Source organism: Elgaria multicarinata, chromosome 2, assembly GCF_023053635.1.
Source record: "Elgaria multicarinata webbii isolate HBS135686 ecotype San Diego chromosome 2, rElgMul1.1.pri, whole genome shotgun sequence".
Lineage (NCBI taxonomy): Eukaryota > Metazoa > Chordata > Lepidosauria > Squamata > Anguidae > Elgaria > Elgaria multicarinata.
This window is the reverse complement of record NC_086172.1, coordinates 121,607,109-121,627,840: the sequence shown is the minus strand read 5'-3', so window position 1 is coordinate 121,627,840 and position 20,732 is coordinate 121,607,109. Positions and strand designations below refer to the sequence as shown.

Below are 20,732 nucleotides of genomic sequence, written 5' to 3'. Positions count from 1 at the left end.
ATTCCCGAACCAGACCTCGAAAGGAGGCGGGAAAGTGTTGCCATGGAAACCAATCCATTTTCCGGTTCAGAGACGGATGTTTGCAAAGGGCTTTGACAGGCGGGAGCGACTCAGGGAGTGGACGGCACAGTGACTTCCTATTGGGTGCGTGTTAACGGGGTCGCGTTTCCCTCATGAACTAAATAGCGAGGTAAGGCACCCGCGTGAGGCTTTGAGGTAATTGACAGCCCCCCCCCGCGTCGGCGAGCGCCACCTTGAGGGGATGAGCTTTTTCTGGGGCTGCTGGGGGGAGTCCTGTTCCTTCACGGAAGGGGGCCAAGGGTCGGAGTTCGGGAGCGCGCATGCGTCGGGGCCAGGCTCAGCGCGGCTTTCTATTGGGTCGGGCTGGGTTGGAGGGTCTCGCGCTGAGTAAGAGCTGCTGCCTGGAAGGGGCCGAAGGCGCGCGGGGCTGCTGGGCTGGGCGGCTGCCTCTGTCCTCCCACCGTATCCGTAGATGTCATTGTGCTCCGTGTTGCCAGGTGCAGACCTCCCCTCGGTTTCGGGCGATCCCCTTCTCCGCTAGCCGGCCCCTGTGTGCCCCATTGTTCAGGAGCGCCCCGCCCCACTTACTGGAGCGGCTTTTCCGGGTTGAGGGAGTGCGCGCAAGTGGCTATAGGGGAGAAGGGGGTTGGGGAACTTTCCTTCCATGAACTTCATTTAGGCTTACCAAAAACAAAGTCAGTCTCGTTGGCTATAAGAAAATATCTAAAATCTATGTAGTGTAACTCCTTAATTAGGCTAATTCAAAAATCGCAAATAAATAAATGCAAGCCGTCGAGATCTCCAGATCTCTTCATTAGGAGCAGTGTTAGAAAAAAAAAGAAGAGATCTGGAGATGTCCAAAGCATGCACATATTTGATCTTTTGAATTGGCCTAATAAAGGTTTTACACTATATTCATTTAGGCTGCAATTGTATGCACAGTTACCTGGAGCTTACTTCTGAGTAGACGTACTTAGGATTGTGCTGCATATTAATTTAAGTTAAAGTCTAAACTGTTGTCTCCTGTGCACGCTTCACTTGGAAGTAACTGCCTTAGGAGAAAGTGGGTTTTTTTTTAGTAAATATGCGTGCATAGAATCAAGCTGCATGGGTTGCTTTGGAAGGAACTTTTGCAAGATGAGGTTTCTCCTACTACAATGTTGCAGTGAGAGAAGGAGTGGCTTCCAGAATTTCCCCCATTTCTGCAATTTTTACAGCTACAGGACCCCACTTGTGGTCTGAATATGATAATCCTAACTTCATGCTAGTTCACAGCAATCAACTTGGTGTTCTCTTTTATTCTGTTTTGATCATGGTAATTGTACCGTATTTGAGGCTACTGTAAGAAGCTGTGTAGCGCAATCACGAGAATGTCAGTAAAGCTTTGTGGTCTCCATAACTAAGAAGTGGGAGTTGCATGCTGTATAGATTCTTAGAGGAAGTAGGCTGGTGGCAGGGGCTCAGTAAAACACACGCACTAACTCTCACTATATAGGCTGTATTTGTTAGGCTGTGCATTTGTTAGTAAGCACAACTTCACGTGAAATTAGAATAGAGCCTTTTAAGGAAGTGTTACTGATTTCTGAAGAGGAGTCTGAAGCAGGAAGTATGACAGGAATGCCAAATGTCCACTTTTACAACAATAAGTCAGAGGCATATAAAGCCTGCTAGAATTTTGTAATTGTGTTTTTAGACTGTTGGTTGTATTATTATACTTTTCATGGTTTTAATTTTTGTGAACCACCCAGAGAGCTTCAGCTATTGGGCAGTATAAAATGCAATAATAAATAAAATAGAATTCTTTCGTGTCCATTGGGTTTGCAGAAAAACACACAAAATGAAGCAGAATACCAAACATATCCTGGCAGTAGTGGTAGGCTTAGGGTGTTAAAAATCTTGAAAAGCGTTAAAAATGTGACACACTTTTTTCAAAAACTATGGCTGGATTTGCTGTGACACCTCCAAACTTGCCACTTAGGCTGAGGCAGTGGAAAAGCTCAGTGGCCTCAGAGGAGTTGTGTTTACATTCAGCAGGAAAGGTGTGGTATGTTTTCAGGCCTGTCACCTGACTCAGTTCCAGGCATTCAGCAGATTGCACACTACAGTGAGTAGATCCTGTTTTACTTAAGCTGGGGAAAGGGGAGTAAGCTGGGGAAAGGGGAGCTGAGGGAGGGATCACCTTAGCTTAACTCTTCTACTTTTTCCCTGAGGTGTACCATACTGCTGATGGGGTAAGCATAAAGGCTACTCTTTTTTTGTATAACATCAAATACTACATGAAGAGGAAATTCAGTGCATTTGTCAATTACTGCAGTGTTGGAGACTCAAACGTGATAATGCTGTATTGAGTCAGCAGTGCTGATGATATGAAAGAAGTAGAGGTGTGCTTTTATCATGGCATTCATCTCACCCCCTCCAGCTGTAAAAACTACAGTTTATTGAAACCTTCCTTCAAACCTCCTGCAGTTAATATCTGCAGAGGGTCTGTTTTCCAGGTATCATGTGGTGATCTGGTGCAAGACATTTTAAGTTGTGGCACTATCTAGGGAATCTCCCTAAGGAGATTTGCTAGAGTTCCTAAAACTGAAAAGGAAGAAAATGTAAGTGGTATATAAATATTGTTAATAATTACATAAAATATATAATTTACTGTTGTGTTATTTAATTAGGTTACCTCTAAAAGCAAGAGTGGCCAGAAAGTAGCTCCTTAGATATTTTGGATTTCAACTCTCAGAATGCCTGGCCTTTTATTTAATGTATGAATAGGTTATTGGGGTGATGTACAGTGAAATATATGCATGTCTACTCAGAAGTAAGTGCTGTTGAGTTCAGTGGAGCTTACTCCTTGGTAAAGGTATACAGTGGGCACATTTGGGAATTCAAGAAACTGCTGTGGCCACCACCACAAAATGTCTCACACAGAAGATGTGGCTAGTCATATAATGGCTGCCGTGGAGGCCAAGAAAGAGAAAGGGTCTGCACTGTAAATCCAATCTATATATTTGACCCTGTAGAAGCACAACAAAAATACCTGTTTAAGGTTACAATTCTATGCATGCATACATGGAACTCAATGGGAATTACTTCTGAGTAGATCAAAATAGGATTGCACTGTTCATTCTGTGCATGCACACACCCCTTTCCTCTGCCCAAAGAAAAGGAAAATGCTCCCAGCCCCCAAAGGAAAGAGTTTCCCTACCTTGACCCCAGGCTCAGCTACTCCATTTCTCATGCTCTGTGTGTGTGTGAAGAATGAGGAAATGGGCTAGGACAGTAGAGAAATAAACAAGGCTTTTCCCCCCAACAAGTCTGGAAGGAGCAAGAAAGTGCGAAACAAAGGGATGAGAAGAGAAAGAGCTGGTGGAGACAGCAAGGCTAGGGACTGGGACAGGGAGAGAGTGAAGAAAGGGGTTGAGGGGAGAGAAATATGGAGGCTAGGGGCTAAGGGGCTGTCTAAACATTCTGGAAGCCCCAAGGTGGCTCTGCTGTAGTGCTGCATCAATTATACAATGCAGCAGCCACCTCAAAGCTATCGTGGGCTTTCTAGAAAAGCCCCATTTTTAAAAAGTTGGGGACTTACCCTGACTTTTCAGGAGGTGTGGCCAGGCCAGGTGACCTCTGATTGGTTGCTGTCTGTCCAGGCCCAGGGTGGGGGGTGGGGGAATGGGCCTGGCTGCTGGAAACCCTGTGATTTTGCTGCAGCATCAGGATTAGCTGCTGCCATCCTGAAGCAGCAAAAGTATGGGGTTTTGCTTCTGGCGGCGGCAACTTGTCAAGATGATGATGATTACAGAAAAGTAAATTATAAATGCTGGAGATAAATGGAAGCAGGATGGAATGGTTAATATTTAAGATAATCCATCTTTTCCATTGAGCTAATTCTAACTTCAGGACTTCTCATAGTCCTTTTTAAGCAGGACAACTGTAAGTTGAGGTGTGATATTTGGAGCAGTATTGTTTGGGGACAGTGGTACAGATATATACCCTTGTTGATTTTTATATGTGTTTGTTTAAACCAAAGTAGTTTTATGTTTTTTCAGCGAAGCATAGGTTAGAAAAGGACCCTCTTTAAAGAATGCAACAGATTAATATTCATTAAATTTAGGGACTGTTCAGATATAATGGCAAATTGTGGTTTGGTGCTATCCCAGCCTTTCCTGTGTGATGGCTGGGAATGATAGGAGTTGTAGTTTAACAGACCTGGAGAGCATCAGGGTGGGTAAGGCTATGCTATGAGAACAAACCCTTCTTTGCAGGCCTATTTGGATCAAATGACAAACTAATTTACTGGAAATGTGGATTGGAAGTTACTATGACTGTGCACATAGACTTAGACATGGAAGTCTAAGGTTCCTCAGGGATCGTTCTTGTAATGCCAAGCCACGATTTGCTATTACATCAGAACAGCCACTTAAAGTAGCAGAAAGTCCCAATGAGTTTTGCCATTTAGGGATAAGCAATGGGATATGGGATATACAAGGAACTTAAATTATAGGATATACAAAGAGCTTAAATTATATTTTGAGTGTTGCCCCATTCACAGGATCATGGGGTGGCAGAAGGGTAAATTATTTTTAAGCGATCCACAGTGGATTATCTTGTTGTCTGAACAGGTTCTGTGAGTGCTGAATATTATGAGTTAGGGGAGCTTTGTGCAACTCTTCTTTATTCTGCTGACCTTTGTGTAAAAATACTTGGTCAAGAATCAGTTTTTTTTAAAGAATAGTTTTATAGATTTTACTTTGTAATATAGCTTTAAAAAAAAGAGTGGGGGACATACAGATAGTTTTTCATTCTGTTTGTCCCCAAATGGAAAACAGACATAGTTAAAAGGTCCATGGTAAGACTGGACATTTCATAATGTCATAAGAATAATTCACATATTCAGGGACCTGACTTGCTGCTGAAAAAATGAGTTGCCTTTGAGGTTCAGACAACAATATAGTCACCGTTGGCTAATAATCAACTCGACAGTTGCTTATCTAGAGGGTACTCACCATGTAACATGATAATAATCAACTGTGGTGTGGATTGGGATCAGTGTTGAGTTGACTATTAGTCCATGCTGAGTTGACTCATTCATCTCCCGCCCTCTCTCCTCCCGTTAGTATCCCATCAGCCATTGCTGCCAAAAATCTTTCCTGCCAGCTGGTCCACTTTGACTGCTCTTGCCTTGCAACTCTGGCCAAGGAAATGACCTACAGTGCCATCCACACAACACGATTACAAATGGTGGTTCAAATAGCACAGTGTTGGTTATTTTGGCCAAATAACCAACCGTTGGTTAAATAACCAACTATCAACTATTTAAACCAACATTGGTTATCATGTTGTCTGAATCGGTCTTTGCCTGTAGCACTGATCTCTGGTAACTCTTCAACTAAATACAGAATGGGTTTTGTCTTCCTGAATATCCAGTAATACTCCACATTCTTCCACATCCAATGGTTTGGCAGTTTTGGTATTCAACAAGATTCTTCCTTCACTACGTAGGCTGCTGAAGGAATTTATCCTCTTGATAGAAAGTGTTTCAGTAGCATCTCTGCCTAATAGAATTGAGATCCTTATCTCAATCATTAAGTGCTCCCCCAATGTAAATCTGAGGAAATGGTAGTTCCCAAAAGCTGCAGCAATCTAGTTGCGTTCACCGAGTTGGCACTATTCCGAACCAAGTGTTATAAGTAAGTTGGGGGATGTCTGCATCTTGCTGCCAGGAATATTTGGGGTTTTTTTACTGGATAATTTTAGATAATCGTGAGAATATGCTGCAGGATCTAGAGTTGTTTCAAAAGGAATGAGTCACTGCAAATGCTGGTTAAGGTTTCCATAGAAACTGAGTATATTGCTAAAGGCAGATGGCTGGCTGCAATTTAAGCATGGTTACAACATTAGCTAATAACGCTGAGAAGCAAAGTGTCTTGCTGTTTACTGACCCCACTGAGGTCAGGCATCTCTTCCAGTCTCTGAGAGAGGAGCAACGAGTAGCTGAAGTTGACTCCACAGATTTTCCAGGCCCCAAATACTTTCTGATCTGTCTTGAAGATTGTCTGCCCATATATGTCGTGTTTTGTCTAGTTATAGGAATGGAACTTGGCTTGTTGCACAATTAGCTTACAGCCATCTGGATAGTAAGGACAATGAAAGACTGTGTGTAAGCTTTAAGGAAATGTGAAGAGGTCTTGTGCAAATCACAGCTCCCTTCAACCATCAGGATTTGGGCAAGCATGCAAGAATTCAGTGAAATGTTGGTTAAATGCCCAGAGGTTCTCTTAATGAAGCATGAATAACATTCAGTGGCACCTTCCCTTCCAATGTCTTTAAGGAATTGCTAATATCAATCTGTGATATTAGCTGTAGCCTTGGCTCCATTGACACTTACTTTCTGCCTTATGTTACTTAAGGGCTAATGTTTTGTGGTGGCTGTTTTCTGAAGAATTCTTTTTCTCTTCTAATTTCATGATAGAATTGCATCCATGCCCTGCCTCCTGAGAAAGATAATTAACCTCTTTAGAGGCCTCAAATACATCGTTATTTATTGACAACACTGGTGTACCTTTTGCAGTGCTAATTCTAGTCATGCATGTACTGAATATTATAGTGAATATCAAAATGCAGAAATTGTTGCCAGTCTCAAGGGAATGCTGAGAAATCCTTATTATGATGCTCCTGGGCTAGTAACTGAATTTATTTATTTATTTATTACATTTTTATACCGCCCAATAGCCGAAGCTCTATTTATTGGGCTAGTAAATGATTTTTTCTCAAATTCCAGAACTCTTTGGTTGCATTTACTGCTGTTGTATGCCCTTCCTGTAATATAGCATCCTGGTACTGGAGAATCTGCCCCCTCAGAATTATTGCCTCTAGTGCTGTGAAGGGTCGTTTGGTGTGAATGCTACAAACAGAAAGCAACCAGACCACATCTGCGCATGAGGGGAGAATGGGTGCAGTTCACCTCCAGTCAAAGCATTGTTGTCTCCAGTCCCCTCTCACCTTAGATATAACAGAAGGGTTTTCTGGGCAGGATATCTCTGGCAGTATAAAAAGGGAACAGCTTTGGGGGATATAATTGAAAATGGCTAGTTTTGCTGATGTGTGGATCTCTGCAGTCTTCCTTTTAGGGTTTGTAGTTGAGCAGTTAAAGCTTGAGAACCATGGAGCAGTACCCAGATCTGCAGGAAGACCTGAGTCTTGAGGATACCAATGAGTCTCTTAACCAGCTCAAATTGGCTTCTCTAGATGATAAGAACTGGCCACCAGATGAAGTGCCTGTTTTTCCAAAGTCAGGTGAGTATTTTTAATAGTAACGAAACCTGAGGGGGGTGGGGGGAAAAAAGGGCCCCTATCCTCTTTCAAAAGGATCCATGTCCTGCAGTAGTAACCTTAGACTCCTTTTAAGATGTTGAGGAGAGTTATTGGTTTCCTGAATCTTGGGATGTTGGGTTGGGATGCCTTTTAACTAGATGGCTTGATGAGAGCTGGAACACTGTATGCGCTAAAGAAAAAACTGGCTAACATTGTAGTATAGCTGTCATAGTGTTTATTCTAGTTGGTGAATTTGGAATCTTGTAGTGGTGAATTTTAGATCCTTTGTTACTTTCCACTAGCAGTGTTTTTATACAGTTAAGGCAAATAAATTGGCAAATGTACTTGGACATTTGCTTTCAATTTATGCCCTTGTCTGTTCTGAAATATCATATAAACATTTACTATGTCAATTTTCCTTCTGCATTTATGATACACCTGTTATAGAATCATAGAATAGTAGACTTGGAAGGGACCTATAAGGCCAACGAATCCAACCCCCTGCTCAATGCAGGAATCCACCTTAAAGTATCCCTGACAGATGGTTGTCCAGCTGCCTCTTGAATGCGTCTAGGATGGGAGAGCCTACAACCTCCCTAGGTAACTGGTTCCATTGTCATACTGCTCTAACAATCAGTAAGTTTTTCCTGATGTCCAGCTGGAATTTGGCTACCTGTAACTTGAGCCCATTATTCCGCATCTTGCACTCTGGGATGATCAAGAAAAGATCCTGGCCCTCCTCTGTGTGACAACCTTTCAACTATTTGAAGAGTGCTATCATGTCTCCCCTCAGTATTCTCTTCTCAAGGCTAGACATGCCCAGTTCTTTCAGTCTCTCCACATAGGGCTTTGTTTCCAGACCCATGATCATCCTCATTGCCCTCCTCTGAACACGCTCCAGCTTGTCTGCATCTTTCTTGAAGTGTGGTGCCCAAAACTGGACACAATGCTCAAGATGAGGTCTAACTAGTGCTGAATCGAAGGGAACCAGTACTTTGCATGATTTGGAACTTATAATTCTATTAATTCAGCCCAAAATAGCATTTGCTTTTCTTGCAGCCACATCACACTGTTGGCTCATATTCAGCTTATGATCTACAACAATTCCAGATCCTTCTTGCTTGTAGTATTGCTGAGCCAAGTATCCCCCCATCTTGTAACTGTGCATTTGGTTTCTTTTTCCTAGTTGTAGAACTTGGCATTTATACCTATTAAATTTCATTCTGTTGTTTTCAGCCCAGCATTCAGCCTATCAAGATCACTTTGAAGTTTGCTTCTGTCTTCCAGAGTATTAGCTATCCCACCCAATTTTGTGTCATCTGCAAATTTGATAAGCACCTCCTCGTCCAAATCATTAATCAAAATGTTGAAGAGCACTGGGCCCAGGACTGAGCCCTACAGTACCCTGCTTGTTACCTCCCCCCAGTTTGAGAAGGTACCATTGATTAGCACTCTTTGAGTCCAGTTCTGTAGCCAACTGTGGATCCGACTAATAGTTGTTCCATCTAGCCTATTTTCAACTAGTTTGCTGATCAGAATGTCATGTGGTGCTTTGTCAAAAGCTTTGTCAAAACTTGCATTTCTTCTCTTTTTGTGTAGATGACACCAAGGGCTCCCCTGATTCTGTTACTCACTTGCGATGGGATGACCCATACTATGACATCGCTAGGCACCAGATTGTGGAAGTAGCAGGTAATGTGGTTTTATTCTTATCTCTTTGTCTTCCAATATGAAAGTATTTTGATAATGCTTAATGACTTGGCCAAATAATAACTTGGTTCTCATAGTAGCTATTGGAGATGCTTTTCCTTAGAAAATAGTTGTAATTTTGTAGAGGCACAAAAAGCTTTATAAGGTCCTATGGAGAAAGGCCATGATCCTTGTTCCAGTTATAGTTATTTGATAGTTGCTTGAAGCATCTACTCCACACTTACAAACTGCTTTTTAAAGTTCTGAGTTAGGTGCCACAACTCCATAATGAATAAAGGGTAACTGGAGTGTTGGACTTTGATCAAGGAGACAACAAGAGCACGTGTACACCAGGAAGCATCTTTAACGTATTTAAGAAGGTGTCATGTCTAGTTCCCCATACTTTTTTAAATTTAAAATTTGACGTTTGAGTGGGGTAGAGCTTCCAATTTCAATTGAAACTTATCAAATAATTCTAATGGAATGCAATGTAGTGAACGCACAGACTCCTTGATCATATCAATGCTCTGTTATTCTACGTATGAAATTCCATTCTTGACTGAGTCTAGATCACAATTATGGTGAACATAATTAATGCTTTAATATGGCACACTCGTCTTATGTAAGTGCATTGCTCAGAACTAATTTTGCCCTGGGTTAGGAGAGGGTAGATATAATCATTACCATTAGTAGCAAATGCCAAGCAGTTTTTATCCAAAGGAATCTATATGTAAATGGAATGCACTCTAGTTCTGTTGTTCATGGTTTAATTCCAGACAGCTCATTGATTTTTCTGTTTAGAACATATTGTGTTTAGTTGAACTCCACTTTACCTGCAATAATGTTGTTGTTTTTCAATTCTCTCACCAAGATGAGTTTATGAAGCCAGAGAAATATTGATATCAAGTATATCGGGGTGGGGGAGGAATCCTCAACATTTGTAAGCAATATTCTTAATTGCTGTAAGGTCACTTCAGTGAGAATAAACAAGACATCCCTACCCCCACTGCAATCCTATACACACTTCTCTAGAAGTAAGTCACATTGAACTCTAGAAGTAAGTCACATTACTTCTATTTAGACATGTATAATGTTGCAGTGTGAATGTGTTTGGCATGTATAGCCTCATTTACCGAATATGATTTCTCACAAAAATTGCAATATTCTTGAAAGAAAATAAAAATGCAATTTTCAAGAAAATACAAATGAGACTTGGACCAAACCATACCCCCCAAAATGGGAGGGGGGGAATCTAAAGATGTTGTAGATGTTGTAGAAGATAATATTCTCCAAAAAAAGTCTGATGCCTTTTGAGCTTTACAGATGTTTTACAAGGGTTGTTCCTCTCTTTCCAACTTTTTGAGAGAAGACTAAGTTTCCTTTATTTCACTTTGGCAGAGGGACAGAAACCTATTCCTTCAAAGAACTGAAAAAGGAAAAGGCCCTTGGAAGAGAGCAATAAAATGAAATGTGTTTTGAGTTGATTTTTTTTTTAGAATACACAACGGCATCAGTTAAATTGTTCAATGAAATAGTTAAATGAACCTACCTAAAGTTTATTTGGCTGTAACTGGCAGGGTCAGAATCTCCCAATTGTTCTCAGTCATAGAAATGCGTTAACTCTCCAAGCAAATCAGTCTAGCTTTGGTGTTTGCCTATCTAGGCTATAGAGGCAATTCTCCTATGAAACATCTTGGAGTAAGGAATCAAAATCTGGAAATGTCAGCTATGTAGACTTGCAAGGAAAGGGTTAAGCCTTTTGGAGTTTTACTGATAGCTAGACTTCAGAGCTGACATTCCTGGTTTGTCTCATGTGGCTGCTTCATATACATTCCTTCATTCAGTAGCTATTTGTGAGCCATAGACAAACTTGGTTGACCACAGCAGGAATGTTATGTGTTAATGATTGCTGGCAGTACTGCCCTGAAACTGGAGGCATGAATAAAAGCTGGAAATTTGTTTGGCAATTGTGTTCAGCATTTCCAATGGCCATTTTGCCAGGCACTGAAACAATACCTTGGCTATACAAACCCTTGTCCTTTATGCATGCTTGGCAGGTTTTCCTAGTCACTGAGGAACATAAATAAAGGCTGGGTTATGTTTAGAAAGTGCTTGAGAGATGGGAGGGGGGAAATTAAAATGACAATTATCTGGGTGTAGTGGCATTTGCTGTGGCATTATCTCTTGGTAGCCTTCAGATACATCTCCCTTTTCCTTGGTAGTAATATTTGTTTTGGGTCCTAAAACAGTTGATGTATTTGGAGTTGCTCTGTGCAGTAGGTCCTTTGACTGGATAGTCCAAGGAATGATTCACTCTTCTGGAGCAAAATACCTCTTAACAGGTTTTGTATGTAGTTTTGATTGGTAGTGTGGTTGACCTGAGAAGTTCTCCAACATAGGAGATATCTGCTCTCTCCATGCAGATATGGTGGGGTATCTTTCCATTCTTTGAGATGATGAATAGACATTAAACAATTCCATCAAACAAAGATCTCCAGTGTTCATTGACTGGTTGGAGTCAAACAAAAGGTATCTTCTGGTACACATTGTATTTAATGTATAATAATAGCTCTATTCCTGACATCCTAGAATTATAGCCACTTGACAGAACACATGAATGAGCTTCATTGAAAAATGGCCAGTTTTATAGCATTGCACGTCTGTATACTGTGGGGAATTAAAGAATGCTTTTATGTTTTAAAATAAATATCTTTCATTGCTATTGCTATCATTAGGTTATTTTTGTTCATATGTATTTATTTATTTTGAAATGCTTTCCCTTGTAGACTATATAGCATTTGACTCATTTATTCTACTTATTATGGGGGAAGTCTAGTATAGTAAAAAGATCAATGCCCTCCATGTGACCTCTTTCTTGCTTTCTTTTGAAAGCATGACTTACTTCACTGTGGACCATATTATTGACTTTCTCTGTATCCTTTTGTCATTTTCCTGCCAGATAACTATATACATTAGATTTCTCTAATATATACGACCTAAGATGTTAGTGTAGTTGACTTCTGATATGTAGAGTGAAGGACAAACCTTGGAGAGCTTAAAAGCTGTTCTCTGTAGGCTCCCCCAGCTGTTAACATGGCTTTGCAAAACTTCCAGTGAACAATATCATGGCATCTAGTATTGTACATGGTTATCTAGTGAATCAGCTCAGTAGTTTTATCAGAAAATGTGCTGTCAATGAAACATTTTTACTTTCATCTCCTGTAAAGTTTTCCCTTGACATTCTTACTTTCTCCTCCAGTTACTCACTAGGAAATTAATTTATTCCTTATGAGGCTTTTTAGTTTAGAAAAAGGGTGAATAAGCGATGGGGAGGAAATGATATAAAATTATGCATGGTATGGAGAAAGTGGACAGGATGACTGTTTTCTTCCTCTCTCAACATGCTATAACCTGGGTCATCACATGAAGCTGAATAGATAAAAGGTGTGCTTCTTCACACAGTGCATAATTAAAAGTATGAAATTCACTGTCTCAAGATGTAGTAATGACCACCAACTTGGACAGTTTTAAAAGGGAATTATGCAAATTCAGAAAGAGTAAGGCTATCAGTGTCTATTAGTCATAATGTATATTACTTCCAGTATCAATGGCAGGACATTTCTCAATTTCAGTTGCTGAGGAACATGAGCACAAGGGCGTTCTTGCACTCATGTACTGCCTAAAAGCTTCCCATAGGCATCTTGTTTGTCACTGGATTACATGGGCCTTTACCCATTTCATATGTCTTCCACTATTTAGTAGAACATTAGCTCCATCAAAAGGTCACTTTTTGAAAGTGTGTGTGAGGAAAGAATATGGCTAACAAGATTTACTTTTCATTGTAATCTTAAACTGGGTACAATTTAACAAACCATGCTTCAAAGCACTCAAACATCCTATGGCTTTGGGCTGGTTTAAAAAATAATGCAGCAGTCTAAGGAGTCAGTGTGATTTTAAGGTTTAGTTATTTCAATAGATCATTACAATGTTGTATTCCAGTGACATAACTAGGAAAGGGGTAAACTGGACAGTTTCTTAGCTTTTCTTTCTGTGTTCCTGCAGCAGCTCTTCCAGGGAAGGCAACACTGAGCAGAAGACATGGACTGTCTTCAGGATATGTAAACTATGTGTTCTACTAGAATTTTAGAACCTTCTAGGGCTTTCCTTTGGAAATCGATACAAGAACTTCTCTTCCTGCTTCTGTCTAGATACCCTGCTGTATTTGCTGGCTTTCTGGATATTGACCCCAGTAATGAGTGGTTGGATGTTTGGTTCTGCTGAGCAAGAGGCAGACCCTGCCCACAGAAATTTGAGATTTGTGTTTGCACATGAAGGCCAAGGAACTAAAGCTGCTGCCCCTGTGATGGGCTTCTCTTGACTTTCAAAATTTGTGTGAGAGGAGTGAAAATGGTGATGGATCATTTGAGTTATATGCTCTATCTAGAGCATTCTGTTTTCTATATTTTGGGAGCAATATTAAGGACCTTGAAATGGACATGTGAGCATAAGTCTAAACACTTGTTTCCCTCTTTTGCTTTGTCATTGAAATCCAGCTCACTAAAAGCAGCCTGACATAGTTATGTCATTCTGGTGGCTTGTTCTAATACTGAGAGTAATCCTATGGAGCTAGACAGCGTTGTAGGCAGGGCATAGGGTATTTTGGATTTCTGGCTCTCAGAAAAAGTTACACCTTACCGTCTCATGCAAAAAGATGGTGTTTCCCCATAGTATGAGAAAACTGCTAAACAATAAAGCAGTTCCTCCAGGGAAGCCACCACTGAGCAAAACCTAGATTGTAGCAGAGTACATTTCTGGAAAAGGGTACATTTCTAGATCTCCAGCTAACAGTTTTTGCAAACATGAAACAAAAGCAGGCCGGTTCTAGTTCTCTGTATGGCATGTATCTCTCTGTGTGTGTTTGTAGACTTTTTCACCTGCTTCTTCAGCTCAGTCCTTAAGATTGTTCAAAGGACTTGACTTATTATGGCGTAAAGTAACTTTGTTTCTATTCCTTCAGGGCAGGGTGCACTTCATGGGGTTCAGCCAGGTAGGTGGAGTACTTAGTACTCTTGTCATTGGCCCTTCAGATCATGGCATTCTTTAGCATGAGTGTACTGTGTACTGTGGCTGGGTTATCTCAGGGGAGCCCAAATTCTGCTAAGCTGAGGGCTGCATCTCAAAACCTCAAAGTCGCACTTGCTGTGCATTATGCCAAGTAGATTGCAGTTATGCTTCTCCTCTTTTAAACTGATGGTACTGCCATCTGGGTCTTCATAGTCTCTCCAAGCTGGTTATTGGGTTTGGAAATTCCCTCTGCGTGGGCTTCAGCTTCCAGGCTTCACTTTGGGTGCCCAAGTTCTCATTCGTTGGTATCAGTCTCCCCCCCCCCCTTATTTTTTTCTTGGATGGTGGTTTGGGCGCTATCCTCTAGGAAATAAATCTGCCAAGCAGTCATTACCATTAACTTTCCCACTTGGAACTCTTGTGGGCGATTTTCTTCTGCAGCTAAGGATTCACAGGATATGTCATGACTGTGACATACTATTTATCTTAATTTGAAACTATGCAGGATGGGTTGTGCTTGCTTTATTACCACTATGACATTAGGTTTAGTAAAGCAGATGTAGAGTTTTGGGGAACTTGCAGTTCTTCATCCTGTGTGACCTTTCAGTAGGCTGCGCCCTTTGTTTATGGAACTGACCATATAAGTGCTGATGATTGCCACTGTCTTCCAAGTCTGCTTCACATTCACTGATTCCATGGGTCCTGCAGTCTTCATTTCTTCTTGTAACCTGTCACTGATCTATTATACTTGCAGATTATGTTTATGATTCCAGATTTATGCTCACTCTGCTGATTTAGATGCTGTTAGTGGGTTACATATAAATTCAAAACATTAGCTATCACAATCTTTTAATCTTTAAATGTAGCCATTCTCACTTAGCTTAGCTTCCTCAGGCTGATTTAGATGCAGTTAGTGGGTTACATATAACTTTAAAACATTGGCTGTTGCATTCTTTTCATCTTTAAATGTAGCCTTTCTCCCGTAGCTTCCTCAGGCATGTCAGTATGTGTTCCCAGAAGCCCTACAGCCAGGATAGGAGTGGGGAAGAAGCCCATTGAGCTGCTAAGTACTTTGATTTTCTCCCAGGCTTGTTTGTACTATCACGATTGTGCCCACAGCCTAATCATACCCTTATACCTCAAGAATGTCTTCTCAAAAATGCCTTAATAATACCATGACATCACTGAGCTTGCTGATTGTCATTGCTTGTACTTTCCTCTCTTTAGGTGTTATACCTCAGGTAATTTCAGTGTCCACTTTTAGGACTGTGCCATCAAAGAGAAAGACAGCTTTCTCTGTGCAGTCCAGAGAGGTGATACATTGTATTATTCCCAACATGCAGTTTTCCATGTTGATCAGGCAGGCCTGCATTCTCAGATCTTTTCTGAGAAAATACTTTTAAAACAGTTTATTGCTTCCTTACTCACTTAGGTCTACTTCAAATGTTGATTTTTTTTCTTCATGGAAAGAATCTTTGCTACAGGAAATGGGGTTGGCTTGTTAACTAAAATATTTTCACTTCAAACAATGTGATATGTGCATATTTTCCTAGATGGAAAGAGGGGTTGTTGTGGGATGTTTTTTTTTTAAATCACCCTTAGTGTTGTAAGTGAGGGTGTATGATAACTTTTTGCTGTATAATAGTGTAACATTTCTAATTGAATAGTCTTGGTTTGCAATAAAAAGGTGTTTTCTTTTTAGATTTCCACATGGGCAATTTCCTCTCCCCAGCACTGCCACCACCTATGAGGAAACTGCTGTTTCACTGGGCAATTCCACCTATGGGGTTTCTTTCCCCCCCCCCCCCCCCCAGCAAACAGTTATATTCCAGGGCCTAAAGAAACCTGTTCTGCTACAACAGGGTTCCTCAAGCTGGTCGCCAATTCTCTTGAATAGTTTGAAACCTCTTAGCAGCTGGTATAAGAGTCTTAGGTGTGAATGAAATGAACAGTGACACTTGAGACAAGATGAACTATTAAAAACTAATTTATTAAAGACGTACATTTGATCCTGTTTAACTTAAAAACGTACACCAAATGGGTCTGAAACACTGTGGTGTGTATCCAATGCAGACAGACAAACATTACTGTAGACAGAGTTTTAAATTGGAATCTATTTATTTTAGAAAACTACAAACTTATAAAGAGTGTTGGCATATGAGCATTGAAAACCTCTACTATTACAGGGAAATAGAATGCAACAAAAACATGAGATGAATTAAAAGAATTGTGATTGCCAAAATTGATACTATGAATTTAGCTAATAAGGTAACAGTTCGAGCTTCTAACATTATGACTCCTTATCCTCTCCTGATTACCATTTGCAGTTTTAAGGTAAATAAAACACCCTAAACTAAAACAATTATAGACAATTGTTAACTCTCCTTTACTTCTCCTGCACATCACTTGAATATGGAAAGCAAGCTAAAGCATTATTAAAGTCTTCTAGGCATGTGAGGAATATAGATAAAAGTTAGAGTGAAAAGGAAAAGCAGCCCACATTTGCTCTCGGTACCTGTGCTTTTATTTATTTTATTATTACATTTATATCCCACCTTCGTTCCTCCTTAAAGAACCCAAGGCGGCATACATAATCCTCCCCTCTATTTTTATCCTCACAACAACCTTGTGAGGTAGGTTGGACTGAGCGTCTGTGACTGGCCCAAAGTCACTCAGTGGGCTTCCATGGCTGAGTGGGGACTAGAACCCGGATCTCCTGAATCCCAGTCCAGTACTCTAGCCACTACACCACACTGGCTTTATACCTTTGCTCTGGCCAAAGGTGGGACCCCCAATGAACAACCATTTTCCAGTCACAAAGGTGTACGTGTATGTGATTAGACCACCCGCTCGCCAATTTCTTCACAGCTTGTTAACCAAAATATTCAGTGTCTGTGGGTGGACTTGTGCTGCACTTCCCATAATGTGATATGTGCACATTTTCCTAGATGGAAAGAGTTTTTTATAATCAGCCTTAGTGTTGTAAGCGAGGGTGTGTGGTAACTTTTTGCTCTATAATAGTGGAACATTTCTAATTGAATAATCTCGGTTTGCAATAAGGTATTTACTCTTTAGATTTTTATAGAAATTGGACACTTAGCTGTTCTGATTTAAAGTGTGCCAGATATTATCAAACACTTTATTACACTTTGGACATGTTGCTCAAATTCCATGTAAGCTGGGCAGTTTCCAAATAACTCACTGAAAAGTGTTTCACTTTATTTGAAGGCAGTCTTATAGACACTTCCTTTATTAGCTACGCAGGTCTACCTGGTACAGCAGGGCCACACTTATTTATTACATATCTGTACCATCCAATAGCCGAAGCTCTCTGAATGGTTCACAACAGTTAAAACCATAAAATACAAGATGATAAAATGCAATATAAAAGTTTAACACTACAGTATAAAAAATAATAATAACCAAATAGAAGCTAGCAGTAGTGTAAAGATTTAAAATACTTTACCAGATTTAAAACAGAAACTCAAAAGCTAAAAACGTCATAAAAGCACAGTAGAGTTTCTAGAGTATATTATATTTTTACAGTTCAAAATCCAGAGGTAGTTTCATTTCACATTTAAGCAGCTGCCTTCATGTTTATTAAAGCACATTTTGCGGTGGACTAAGAGAATTGAATAATGGCTTATTCTTGGCTGCATGCTGAATATTCCCTAAACTGAATGGTGGGAATAGATCTAGCTATATCATATAGGAATATCTTTAATATTAGGGCTCATATTTGAGTATAATGGAGTATACTCAAATATGCTAGTTGGAGTATAATTAAAAGCTCTCAGTTTAGGACACTATAAAATACGCTTTGTTGACATTACAAAAGCAAATGGCACAATTAGAAGATGAACTGGAAGTAATCAAAAGGTTACCCTTGCACACCCTTTCAAATCAAGTAAGGAAGGGACACTGTACCAGGTAACCAGGAGGTTGTGGAGATAAATGAACTCATGAACAGTTTTTAATTGTGCAGAGCCTTCTACTGAGGATCTGGATTTACCCAGAAGCTGAGAACTCTGATTATCGAAGATGATAGATGGTAAATAGAGAGTTTTGTCAATTGGCACTTAAATAGCTCAGTTACTAAAGATACCTGTCTATTCAGTGTCATCTTTGTTGGTTCCCACTTTAAGTGAAACCGTAGATGTTTATGCAGCATTCTGTTGATACCAGCAGCTGGCATCTTGAGGATCATCCAGAAAGCTCCATCAGCTCGCTGTTGTTTCTTGACCCGCTATTTGGGAAATGCTGTTCTGAAGCAGAAGTACTCACATAGTTTGATCTTGCATTTAGAGATGTCCCCACTGTTCCATGCTTTATGTGCTACCATGTTTTGAAAGTCAATTCCTTAAAAAAAATGTCTGCAGAGGACTGAACTCCTATAGAATGTTGCATTAGTTGCAAATATGTACTATAATTTCACACAGTGGCAATATCCAGACTATGTTTCTAATTCACATCTCAGAAATTCACATTGTCCAAAACAGTCACTTTGCTACAGGCAAATGATGTTCATGCTTCATTTCTTAATCATTAGCTGTGGTTTGCAGAGTCAGCAGGTACTGCCATTCAGATCTTGGCCAAAATGGGTGGTGTGATCTGTAGTCTTTCCTGACAACTCTTTTGACAGGTGGCTTCTCTCACACATTTTTGCAGTTTCTGGCCATAGGTATATTCTACCTTACTACATAGTTGAAAAATATTTCTTCCTATATAGAAAGAGATGCAAGACTGCAAAAGCTCACATAGAATTTCCAAGATATTGCATTAACTACAAGATTGAGACACCCCAAATGAACTGCTAAGAGCATCTGCAATCTACTCCAGTGTATACACTACATCTGCGTACACACTGTTTATCACCATTGCATTGCATTTATGGGAAGCTGTTTGGAAGTCTCTTTGTTAGGTACTTTATTTTTGGGCAACCATGGGATAAACTGTTGGATGTTGATCTTGTGATCTGGCTGTAGTTGTGTATAGTGATTCCAGATGACCTCTGCATTGCTCTCCTGGTTCTATGTCTCTGGTGGGTGCCCTGTCGTCCTGCAGTGTCTTCTACCTTCGCATGCTTCAAATATGTTCTTGTAATGGTATATTTCCCTTGCACCCCCATGGCATTTATCTGGTGTTGACCTTCCTACCTTTAAGCATGCGCTTGACTTCTGTTGTGAAGCTGTTTGCTTATGGAGTCATTTTGATAGCTATATTATGTGTGGAAGGAAGTTGATGGGTGAGGAGGAAAATAGATGGAGGGAAAGAAAGCCTGCTGTCACAGGATTTTAGGGACAAGGGATAGGATAGTATATTAGGTAGCAAATTACCACTGTTTCTGTGCTGTGTAGGACTTTTTCTCTATGCCATCATCATATATATAGGTACTGAAGTTAATTTTCCAATTGCTGGTCCTTACGTAGCCAAAATGGCACCATCCATGCTCAAGAGGGGGCTATCAGCAGGCTTGGTGGGGGAACACCTACAAAAAAACTTTAGAGAAAACCCTTAATGGTTTCCCTCAAAATAGCCCTATGAAGACTGAGCATGCTCAGTGGGTGTGGAATGCTGGCTGGAAAAACAACAATATGAATTGGGCTGAGAGGGAATGGAATAGCTGGAAACATGAACCAGAAGAATTCTGCACTACACAACATTTTGTTGCAAATTCCGCTTGTAGGTGCTATTTGCATCAACCACATTTGCATAATTATTTTATTTCCATTCATAATTAGTAAATTGCTGGAGGCCTGAGATCTTAGTGTAAGGATGTGTATCCTCGTGAGGGAGTTTGGGTTTTCTGAGGCTTTTTGAAGTAAAACATCAAAATATCTACTTGTAATTATTTCACTTTTTGTGAAAGCATCTCTCTATGGTTGGAATATGTTTATATTACTTATTTTATTGTTTCATTTTATTAGATTTATATGCTATACTTCCTCCAAGAAGCTCAGGATGGCTAAATAGCTCTAGCCTCTATCTCACTTGCTTTTATATCCCCAGAACAACCCTGTGAGGTAGGCTAGGTTGAGAATGTCACTGGTCACTTAGGGCTGTATTGGGAGTTAAACTTGGGCTTTCTTGGTTGTATTCCGACACAGTAAACACTATGCCACACTGGCTGTCAGTTACATTCTGTTTTAAATCTGTCTCCATTAGCCATGGGTAAGCTTCATTTGCCATCCAGTAACATGCTGTTTACTGGACAACCTTCATGTGCTACTTGCTGTTTTGAGTGTGGAGGATGACAGACTCATCAAATTGTCTTGCTTATTTAAAAAAAGAGACAAAACTCCTTGTTCTTCTGAGCATAGAGTAACTAAAGTGGGTAACCGAAAGTAAACTCTGCTGAAGTAAGTAGCCTACATCATTAATGAGCTCTGTCTTTGTGGCAGGAAAATTATCTTTCTTCAACCTCTATTTATAACTTGATGATGATCAAAACACCAAAGAGTCTTGTGACATCTTAAAGACTGGCCGAACACACAGTCTAGTCTCTCTGTCCAGTGCAGACATTTTTGTTATTTATTTATTTACTTATTACATTTCACAAGTTTGTACACATAGGAGAGAGTACAGGATTCCCCTGTGATGTGCATAGGTTTACATGTGTGAGGAGATGGATTCTAAGAGGAACTACTTTGGAT

General features: G+C 40.2%; 1 protein-coding gene across 5 annotated transcripts in view; it reads left to right on the top strand.

The window, feature by feature from the left end:
* Positions 1-107: 107 nt before the first annotated feature.
* Positions 108-20,732, top strand: part of ARHGAP1 (Rho GTPase activating protein 1) — a 33,706-nt gene continuing 13,081 nt past the window's right edge. The window contains exons 1-3 of one of the 5 annotated variants that reach the window (XM_063117481.1): positions 108-190; positions 7,131-7,308; positions 8,926-9,018. In XM_063117481.1, the coding sequence (XP_062973551.1) occupies positions 7,176-7,308; positions 8,926-9,018 (226 nt within the window). In that variant the 5' untranslated portion in view covers positions 108-190; positions 7,131-7,175. The other 4 variants (XM_063117482.1, XM_063117483.1, XM_063117484.1 and 1 more) reach the window with 4 other exon arrangements.